This window comes from Ostrinia nubilalis, chromosome 26, assembly GCF_963855985.1.
Source record: "Ostrinia nubilalis chromosome 26, ilOstNubi1.1, whole genome shotgun sequence".
In the NCBI taxonomy this organism is placed as follows: Eukaryota; Metazoa; Arthropoda; class Insecta; order Lepidoptera; family Crambidae; genus Ostrinia; species Ostrinia nubilalis.
The window spans coordinates 2,316,437-2,328,523 of NC_087113.1; the positions used below are offsets into that span (position 1 = coordinate 2,316,437).

The window sequence follows — 12,087 nt, forward strand, 5'->3', positions numbered from 1 at the left end:
AGTAATTATTACGTAATCAGAACAATATTTTTACGCGTCCAAATTCGGACGTCAGACTTAATTTTAGTTTAGAAACTCCAGCTGTGTTTGCGATAATAGTAAAACTAAAATAGGTTTAAAAACGCAAGCATCTGTATCCTACATCGCATGCATCTTATTTATTTATTAGTAAGGAAGGCGATATCACAGCGACCTCAGTCGCACCCAGCGAGCCCCGTCCCGCGCGCGCCATGTTGTAGCGATGCGATGTCCGCACCGCAAGCAAAGCCCGCCAGTTTCACGCGGACGTTCGAACGCGCGTATCGTTTCCCGCGCATTCAAATTCGAGTTTCAAATTGTTGTTTTTTAAAATGGTCCGCACGAAAGACGGCGATGGGATCAAGAGCAATCTGATAGTTTCCGAAGTGCAAAAGAGGCCGTGCTTGTTCGATACGAATGACCCGTTCTATGGTGATAAGACGGAGAAGTTGCGGTGCTGGGAGGAGGTGTGCGAGTGTGTGGTGCCAGGATGGCACGGGCTAAGCCTGACGGAGAAGTTCGCCGCCGGTACGTAGTTGATACTTGATTATAGTTGCGTTTGCGACCGCCGCCATCCGCCGATCCGCTGCGGTGCGGGTTGCGTGCTCTTTGTTTCGCTTTCGAAACGCAGTTCGAAATAACGCCTGCGTCTAGGCACGTGTCGTATGCCGTATTGTTTTCGCCGCCCGCCATTTTGTTGCGGAAAAACTTTTTTGGGAAACTTTTGAGTTTTCCAGCGCAATCGTTAGGTAACGGAAAATTTTCTGGGATTCTAATTACGAACCCTCTTACAACACTACAAAGAAACGATGTTATGTTATTCGGAAAAACAAAACTGAATATTATAAATAGGTAATATTGTTATTTTATTATCTAACATATTGACTTGTGACTGGAACTGTATGCAGTCATTACCATAAAATGTGTGCTGCGTATTCTAAAAATAATATTTCCCCTGTTATTTGAAAGGCCTGGGCAAACATGATAAGTGTATAGAACATGGAGGTGCTATTCTTTATTTATCTATTTTTTATTATGGGGCGTTGACGTTCGAACAAGTCGGCTGATTACACGCTGCGTAATATTACTTATTACAATTGTAATCAATTGCATGATTACTTGATTACAAGTTAGTTATATTATGCTGCGTTTTGTTATTAATTACGTAACTTGAGAACGGTTACATAATTAGTAAATTAAATTATTTTGTTTGTATTTGAACTTGAACGTTTGATTATGTTTCAGTTCAGTAATTTTTGAAATTTGCGTGTAATTTTGTAATGTATTTTAATCTAATAATAATAATATTTCACATAATTAATTATTTGTAGTTTAATATGAACAATATAAAAATCCAAAAATACTATTAAAAAATTGAAACGGCTCCAAACATTTTTTTTTCTCTTGATTACGAAAAAATCTTGACGCGTTTTGAAGTTGCGCGTAGTTTAGGAACAGTTAACCGCACGTCAACTAAACACTGTGGCATCTTATGCTAGTTGTAATAGAAGCTATTCCAACAAAAATGTAGTCTGATGACCTGTCGACTGTAGGTAGGTACCTACCTACCTAGGTTTTGTCTAGGAGTTACGCCCGTACATACACAAACGATGCTTGCTTAAGTGAAGCAGCAAATTGAACGCACAGTGTTGAGCGCTGTGATTTCTGCGTCCACGCGCACTGTGAGACCTCATAGTAATGTTTGTGAATACGGGAGTGATTTTCGTCTGTGTGCGTTATTTGAATTTAGAACTTAATAAATTCTAGTAATTTATAACCTTTGGTTAATATCTATTATCCTATTTGATGAATATTGTACTTAATTATAATATAATAATTATACATTTATGAAATATGACGTGACATGACGTAGGTTTTTCGTGCGTTAACCATTAACGGTTAACATTGTAAAATAAATTTTAAAAGATTGGACTTAGCAACTGAGTAGTAAACGAACTTATACAAATTACACTGCATAATTTATTAATTTATAAATAATCCCGTCAATCAATTATTTTTCAATTCATTGTACCTAAGCTCTAAAATTCTAAACGATAATCACTTAAACCACATAGTGTTAAAAAACATAAACTACAAACATTTTTTTTCCTTTTTTATCTATTGATTTGAAAGTAGGTACTGAAATCATTAACAAAGCATTATTGGGTTAATAACACTTAATTTTTTTAAATAATAATATGATTTAGTAAATGACGTGACGTGTTCAATTAGCTAACAACAAGCCACTTATTTTATTGTTACTCATGTGACAAATACATTTTTAAATTGCCACGTATTATTTTTTGCTTTTTTTGCGTGACAAATAATATAACAAAATAATGTAATTAATAAATTTTAATTATCGCCACCGCTCACGACAAGTCAAGACGACAGCAAGCGACGACATTTTGGTTAAAAACGGTAATGGGTGGGGAATCACGTGATTGTATGAGCCGCATGCTGCGCCACTCCGTCATACAACCTGTATGGACAAAGCGTTGAATGCATTTACAGAATAAATTCAATGCAGCATTATTAGGTCTAATTTTAGTTTTTGAATATAATAGGAGAGGAAGGAGAGACTTCTTAGTTTTTCAGAGACAATAATGTAGAGTTTAGAGAAAATTCGGCTAATTTATATTAATAATATATGTATATTTAATATACTATATATATATAGATATATATATATATATATATATATATATATATATATATATATATATATATATATATATATATATATATACACACACATACATTATAGTATATTATATGTATATTTTTAATGAGAACTTAATTATTTAATACCAAGTGTATTGATAAGTGATTAATACCCTCTTTTACAACTAGAGATTTGCGTTCAGATATCGCGCGAGTTCGATCGTAGATAGAAGTGTAAATAATTAAATACTTCAAAATTAAATTTCCAAAAAAGTTGACGTCGCACTTCATAAATTAATTATACTATTTAATTAAATATTAATATAATATTATTGTTTGCGTTTCAATTTCATATTCATATCTTACTTCTCTTTACAAATGCCTCATGGAAAGTGATGATCAGGCCTAACGCCCGTATTCAAAAACGATGCTTGCTTAAATGAAGCAGCAAATCGGACGCACAGCGTTGAATAGAGCTCTGTGATTGGTTCATGTGTCACCCTGTGCGTCCACTCGCACTGTGGGACCTTATAGTAATGTTTGTAAATTTAAGTTGCAAGCGAGCTTCACCCGGAATCCTCAACCTCAGAGGAACTGTCTATCTTACCTCCACTCTCTAAACACCAACAATGCTGTTAATGTAGTTGTTATGGCGATAAACTTAACTAAGATGGTGGTAGCTAGCTATCCGGTCTTAGAACCAGCTCTATCACCAAACTGTGCAAAAAAATTTTCCTCCCACTGGAAATCGAACCAGTGACCTCTGAGGCTCTGAGTCTCGAGTCAGGTTTACCACTAGACCAGAGAGGCAGTTGAATTTCCCCACGTATACAAATAGCCGTCATTCCTTCATTCCAACGTCTATCTAACCAATGTTTTTGACCAAGATTTGCCACTTATAAACGTCATTAAGCTAGTTAGAATGACTAGTATATCAAATCAATGGCTGCGATTGGCCGAAATCATGGCAACCGCCGAAACTTTAGCATGTTTTCGCCGAGGACACGTTTTCCCATTTTTTTTTACAGTGACAGCACTTACCGCTAAAAAGGCGCCATTTTTCTTACTAGTGCTAGCTAGCGCTATTTTCTGGTAAACGCGCCCAATGTAAATTAGAAGAATCAAAACAATGGTTTAGCACGTTAATTTCATAAAACAATTGTAGCAGGCTTCAGGGCTTGCACATAAAGCTTGACACTGTGTTATCTTATGCAGTTGTAATACGGGCGATTTTGCAATAAAAATGTATTTGTATGGTCTGATTTGCTGTTCGTACGTTACACGTCGATGACTGACTTATGACTGAGTTATCCTTGAGCGAACGGATGTTGTTTATTAAAAAATAATTTATTGGTCTTAAATATATTGAACTATTAATAATGCTCACTGAGTGTACTAAAAATCGTCTTAACTCCATTTTTATAGTATTTCTGTTAAAAAACCGAAATATATACGCGGAACAATATATTTTATAATTTTTTAATAAGCGGTTAAACACACCTTCTATTCATTCATTCATTGTTAAAATTTTAATTTCAATTTTTTCTTTTATTAAATATAGAATTATTAACTTCCAATATCGTAAAAAATTTAGCAAAATTATGAATATTTAAAAAATAAATAAATACATTATGCAAATAAATGCATGATCGTTCATTGGTCTCATTCATTTTTCAGTGGCACGTGTTCATAAACGATATTGAAAGAATAAATAAAAAAGAAGTGTCATTAATAAGTTATTTATTTCTTATTTTTTGTCTGCTAGCTAAACTTCATTTAATAAATACCCAAGTATTTATTGTTTATTTAATAGCATCTTCCAGAAATACCTGAGCATTGTATTTGTAAGAAACTCTACTAGTGTTATCACTTCCTAGTATGTATTACATACATACAGTGTATTATTGCACGCTATAGAATAGAATAATGTGCGTAGGTAACGACGAAGGTCGATTCATTTTGACGATGTAAAATATAAGGTTTATAAAATGTTAAATTAATATTTAAAGACATGTGAACAACGTATCTGACGACTACACATTTTTAATGTTAAATTCCGTTGTATTTTTACTTAATTGGTAGAGTCATTGCGGTTAATGCGGATGCTCGCGACTTTTTTTACATGGAGTTTGAAATTTTCAGTTACACTGAGTATCTTTAGCAATTCTATTCGTAATCCATAAGCCTAGTATTTTGATATTATGTAAGTAACTGTAAACTTTCATAAAAAAACATGTAGTAGATCCAAACATTTTGGATAGTTGAACGGAAGTTTTACATTTTACGCAAAAACTACTCTATGATTTTTTATGAAAGTTTACAGTTACTTACATAATATCAATATACATATTAGGCTATTACGAATAGAATTGCTAAAGATACTCAGGGTAACTAAAAATTTCAAACTCCATGTAAAAAAGTCGATATAACTAAGTACATAACTACATATTTTAATGGGATATTATGATATTTAATTTATGGACGTATAAATTCCAAATTTAATACGAATTTTCCTATTTTATATCACCTTTGTGGTAACCGACTCTACATAATTATTACCATACCTATTATTATATTATTAATGTAATAATATCATTTCTATTGCTCCTTATGTACAAATACTGAATACGAACGGCAAAAAATAAATAAGAATTTAACAATTTTATATCACGTTTACCGACTCTACATATTACTGTGATATTACTGGCTTACTGCGAATACAAAAGGAACACGTATCCGCGATAATTAAACACTCACAAGTTTGTAACGCAATCTTAGCGTAGATTTCTTGATATCTGATGACTACCTACCGAGGCTCTGGCTGGCAACAACCTAAAGTGCACTTTCCAAAACCGATTCTTACCGGCTGACGCACTGCGTTTTACCCGCCTTTCACATGCACCTAAAGCAAACCACACAGACCCAAAAATTGCTATTTCATCAAATTAATATACATTTTCATATCATATCACAATAATCTACGAGAAAAAAACTCGACCATCTACTTCGAAGACGCATAAAACTCACGGCAACTAAATACAACAATGCATTGGCCAGCAAATAATACATCACCTGCTTAGCTTCAAAACTAACTTTATACACCGTGGCAACTTTGCAATGTACAGCGAATCTCAATGGAAAGTCAGTTATGTGGACTAGAGGAAACCTGTAGTGGTACTAGCGGCTTCGTGACTCAATCCCAGAAGGGGCCGGTCCGGACATTTATTCATAGAGTACTTTACAACATCACTCGGTCTCTATACAATCCATTGCCTCCTCGATGCGTTCACAACCAAATCATGTACCAATAAAACAGGAATTGCAACGGCATATTATACGCGTGAATGTATCGTTCGATGTCCGAAAAAATATTATAAATTCAAACAGGTTGCCTTTAATTTTCGTATCCTATATTTAGGCCTTTATTATCAGCGAGTTTCTCGTATCTGCCGCATAAGGTGCCTTGATAAATTATTATCGTACGCTAAATAAATCGAACACTGACATAGGGCGACGCGTTCACAAAATGGCCGCATAGCACCATTATCCGTCATTGAGAATAATACGCGCTCACAAAGTGCGTGTAAAGTATTTATAAAGTAACCGCTCGAAGAAAAAATTCAAAACGTGTTTCGGGGCAGAGTTAATTTTGACAATTAGAATCGCTTTTGTTCTATTACAAACTATAATTTGAATTTGGAACCGGACGCGCTCTGCGTATTTTTAAATAGTTCATTTGTTTCTTTTTAATAACACCATAGACATTATTTGCGACCAGCATTGACTGAAATTCAGTTTTTTCACAAATCGGCACACAACCTCATTCGTAGCGTTATGTAACAAGCTTAGTTTTATGTTTTTATCCGCAAACCTTGATGCAACTGCTGGTGAATGTTGAGAATCGATTCTACTTTATCTAGTGACTAATTGCGGGCTTTTGTTTTAAAATAATTATGTCTTTACAGTGAAATTTAATAAGTAGAGTCCCTATACTTTTTTTGGTATACATTAATAAATCGTTTTTATTTGAAATCATGTCAGGGTGTTTATTTAACTATTTGATATTATTGTAATAGTATAATTTATAAAGTATGTAATTATGATTAACATTAATATTAAATGTATCAATATAAAAAAACTCATTCAAAATTTTATTGAAATAAATAATACTAAAGTAACAGTAATACAAACCTGAAAAGAAAAACATAATAAAGCTATACGTGTCTTGTTATTATTTTGGACAGACATTTCGAAACAAATATTTGGCAAGTGTAGAATAGAAATGCCGGAACCAACTCTGCCAGTTTGTCTGCCACTTCAAAATTAAAACATAGTTATTAGAGGATATAGGATATAAATGAAGTGCCAACCATTCTTAGTCACATGCTGTACAATAAAGTATATTATAAATTGTCCCTAAAACAAGGTGAAACTTAAAAAATAATCCTGTCTCTTACTCGTTTATACAAGTCTGACTATATTTAGCATGTGACCGCCATTTTCCATTAGTGAGGGGCTGCGAACATTTTCTAGATATGCTTCTAGAGGAATATTTGCTTTTAAAATGTCTTATTATATTAGTACTAGCTTTTCCCGCGGCTTCGCCAGCCTGAATTTCAGCCTCTCTCTTAAGACCTGAGAATAATCTCAAAATATTTTTTTAAGAGTGTTAGAATTTGATTTCTGTTTACTATACCTGTATTTCCCTGGATCTCTACCATCTCATCTAAATCGTTCAAGCCCGATTTGACCAAACTTTTGTCCGAGAATAACTGGCTCATTGACAGTTTCAGTGTGGGAAATGTGTCAAAACTGACGATTTATTCTGAGATTAATATTTACTCTTGTTTGGTCGAATCCACCCTCAGTGATAAGCGTAAAAGAGTAACAAAAATCCATCCATCTATCCTCACAAACTTACATGTATAATATCAGTAGGATATCATAAGGATAGGATTTAGTAAATAGAGATACATAATAAAGAGTGATACCTAATACAGACTGGTAGCGCAGCAACGTGACTACTCCGTTCCAGATACCGTGAGCCCTAGCTAAACGCTAGGTTCTTATGAAGTTGTAACAAGATCTATATTGCTACAAATGGTCTGGCGTGCTGTGATGACCCGGTTGGCTGCAAATTGCTAACAACGTCACAATAATTATTATATTTATTTATTATAATATAAAAATATACTAAATAATAAATATATTATATTTTTATGAAACCAATTTATGCTCAAAAATAATATTTTTTAAATAAGACTTGTTATTGTTTTGTTATTGTCTCTAACATGTATGTATTACTATCGCGCAAAATTATTATAACACGCTTTCAAAGAATACCGTGATTATTACCTAATGTGATTTTAATTATCATTTTTGACATTTATTAGACAGCCTTTTGCAATGTTCATTTGTTAATGGACTATTACAATGACCATTTAATAATTCGGTTCCAAATCAGCAATTCCATTTTCGAAATAAAGATAACCATAGACAATATTGATGGCAGTTTTTTTGTTTTCCTGTTGCAATTGTTTTTAAATTCCGAATGGCGTGTTTATCCGCACGCTGAGTCATGCGGCCAGTACGTGGAGAGCGGCGTGTAAACTAGTTTTTAATAAAAACCTTTTTTGAATTCCTTCTTCTAACTGTTTATTCGAACGCATATCCTGCACTAATTAAAAGTAATGCATTTATCTGTTCCATGTTCAAATATTTTTGAACCATAGAGAATGAACTTTATTAATTACAAAACTTTTCCTGTTGTGTTTGGGTTTACTTACAAAGATTAATCATCCGGCCATGCGTAATCTCTTAATACACAATATTTATATTGATCTTTTAAAATCTATTTACCATAGGATTCGTGCGCAGATATTTAGATTAAACTTTCCGAGCAATATCTCTCAGCGTGACGTCTTTAGTATTCAAGATGGCAGAACAAATCAAGCGAGGTAACTTTAATGAGATTTTATTTAAATACGACGAGTATTGTGACTATTTAACGGCTGAAAAAAAAAACGAAAGTCGGAAGCAATTTTCTATCTCTACTTTTCAATGTGTCAAAAACTAACTGCCACAATTACTAGTATATTTCATCAGCCGATAGCATTCGGAAAGCGAAAATGTAACCAGTAATGGCGGCTTCGACGGACGCTAATGTAATAAAGGCCGACGTGCGCCGAGTCGGGTAGACGGAGCAGATAGCCGCGCTGTGTGTAGCGAGATTGACGCTTGCAATGATATAAAAAATATAAATCCAATCCATGGCAAAACTAAGGACCTATTTAGTAGTATGTATATGTAAACCCGCCCCAGCTTCGCATGGGTGCTAGCTACGTCATATTAATCTGTCTTTTGGAATCACTCTATCTATTAAAAAAACCGTATGAAAATCCGTTGCGTAGTTTTAAAGATCCAAGCATACATAATATGGACAGACAGCGGAAAGCGACTTTGTTTTATACTATGAAATAATAATGATAAGCTACCATATCAAAATGAAAATACCCATTCGTTGTTTTTTTTAATGGTATTACTTATAAAAGCCAGGTAGATAGGGTCACAAACACAGATAGCTATTATGCGTGTATATTATAATGGTAAGTCATAGCTACCATGAGTTCATGACAAAACTCTAAAAACTCATTTATTTCTGTAAGTAGGCTTTAAAAAAGCACTTTTACACGTCCCAGTATTAACCCTACCACTGCTTCAGGACAATAAATGGGCCAGTGCTGAGAAGAAGCATCGCAAGAAACTCAGACACTATTGTCAGCCTCTTTTTCAAAGGTTTACAGGTTTTCAATACATAGTTATAAATATTTATGCGAGCTAGGCAGTTACGCATCCCAAACATTTTTATCTATCAAACAACGACCTATTCGGTTATAAATTCATGACAACATCTAAGAAACGAACTATTCTGTGTATTATATTTAAACAATGTTACTTCATTGTAACTCTACATATTATTGAAAATCGGGTACACAAAATTTTAGATATTATGACAAAACGAAAATATTTTTTGACGTGGATTTCTTAAAATAGGTTTACATTAAATAGCTAGTTAGTAGGTACATAATAATATGAGTTGATAAAGCCACAGATAGTTACTATGTAAAGTGCCGAGCTAGATGCGAGATTGACGCGTGCATGTCCATAACAAAAAGATACGGCCTCCTGCACGGCGTGTTATTTTTCATTTAAAATGAATTGTTAGTTGTTACTTCACTGTATCTTTACATAATATAATATTATTTGTACTCACTTATGAACAGATTTACTAGTTGATGGTGGCTGATAAAACTAAGTAATATACGATTGAGGAAAATTAAATAAGTAAATGTGCATTTTCTTTTACTATACATAATATTATAATAAATTATAAAAATCCTGTCAGACCATCAATGTTACGTATACTGTAATTCATATACGATATCGTTAAATAGTTGATTAGATTAATAATCATGTATTTTCATTATGAATTACTGTGATTGTACTCTGTAAATTATCTTGACTACATTATTTGTAAAGGCACAACATAGTTGGCAACTGTACTCAAAGTTGAACCCTGCACAAATGAGATATAGTTCAAATTAATTAGGAAAAAACATCGTAAGTCCTACAATGTTAAGTTATTCGTATTTAGCTTACTCTCTTAGCTAATATTATAGCTATTATAATCCATTGGTTAATAAGGAAGACTGCAAACATTGACCACATTATGCATGACAAGAATATTGAAATGTATGTGAAGTAAACACTGCCTAATTTTAGGCACAGGCACATTATTAAATTTAAAATTATACTTAATTCAAAAGCTAGTGCTAATAAGTATACTGACAGACATACAAAAAAATGTATGTGAAAAGACAGACGACAGCCACGCAAGCTAAAGAAACACTGTATTAATTTTTGTAGTTCAATAAATACACTTACAACAACTAAAAAAGTGTTATTATGTAACAAAAAATAAAGTGTGATGTGCTAACTACTACTTATTGCCACTAAAAAGTTACAGATAGGAAACACAATTCCATGTGAAAGTAAAATTAAATATAATAATGTAGCGAAAAAACTGTACTGAAAAATGTCCTTTAAAAATTAGCCTAATCTAATACCAAAAATGATATTCCATGATTAATGTGCCCAATCTAATGCCAGAAAGTACATTCAGATTCAGACGCATCACAGCTTAGTACAATATAATTTATCTATAGCACAGCCGACAGGGGTTAAACTCCGCCAGTCGGACCGCGCCCGTCCCCCCACCTTATCGTCTCGTTGAGTGATCGCAGTCATAGGTAGAGACGCGTCGCGCACCAAAATTCTTAGCACCTGTCGTCTCATGCCATCCTGGTACCTGTTGAGTGATAGAATTCGGGTTATTATGATTATTGTGGCTATAAATAATTAGTAAAAGATTTTTTGACTAAATAAAAATATCGAGAAAAAAATATAAGTCATCGTTGTTAAATAAATAATTTGTTACTGTAATTTAGAATAATAATACCAAAATTATTAATTAAATTTTATAAAATTATAATTTTAAATTACATTTAAAAAAATATACTTAAAAACATTTTTATATAATTTCTTATTTTGCTTCAAAAATTGTCTATAACTCTATGTTTCGACCTTTGTTATTTTTTGACAGAACGTAATAAATTATAGCCGATAACAAAACAGCTATAACTGGTAAACAAGTAATAATAAAATCAAATACAAATATTTTTTCTCTGCTGCTTTGTTCATATCATATTCCAGCTGAATAATCTTAGGCTGGCAAAATAAGACATAAAAAATAATCTACATAATTTTAGTGTTAAAAATACTCGTGCTATAACAAATTGAGTCAAACGGAAAACAAATTCTAGAATAGTTCACAAATGCGTAACTATGTAATGTAATTGTTAATCACGAATACTCGTCACCTCAAAACCGGTTTTAGAAGTTGGGCGTTGAGAATAAAGACAACAATTACTAACGATTAAATTGATCATTCATACACAATTTAAACAAGCGCTGAAAATCTGCCTATAGGAGGTACGAAACCTCTCATGGGCAATGCCAGTACTTGACTATCGCCGTCGCGCGCTCGCTCTTCGTATGAAAAGAGAATCTTTCTTTAGTGTTCGTTTCACAACGCTGGGGAGCGGAAAACCGAACGCATTCCATATTTAAACATTTAAAATAAATTTAATTTAATTTGCGCGCGACATTCTCTTTTTGAAAAACGTTTCTGCTAGTTCATCACGCGGCCATATTGTTTCCGCCTTTGTATTTTGAACGGCAAAAGTTCCTCGCTGCATTTTCACTATTAATTTTAGTGCGCGCATAGACGGTGGCGCCGCGTCATTCTGTGAAAATAAATATAAATCGTGTCTTTGATTTTTAAAG

The 12,087-nt window shown here is 33.2% G+C and overlaps 1 protein-coding gene across 3 annotated transcripts in view; it reads left to right on the plus strand.

Moving 5' to 3' along the window:
- Window positions 1-260: 260 nt before the first annotated feature.
- The window catches only part of LOC135084639 (uncharacterized), a 31,506-nt gene continuing 19,679 nt past the window's right edge, over window positions 261-12,087 (plus strand). The window contains exon 1 of one of the 3 annotated variants that reach the window (XM_063979408.1): window positions 261-546. In XM_063979408.1, the coding sequence (XP_063835478.1) occupies window positions 351-546 (196 nt within the window). In that variant the 5' untranslated portion in view covers window positions 261-350. Of the gene's footprint in view, window positions 547-10,888; window positions 11,047-12,087 lie in introns of those variants that run through there. The other 2 variants (XM_063979406.1, XM_063979407.1) reach the window with 2 other exon arrangements.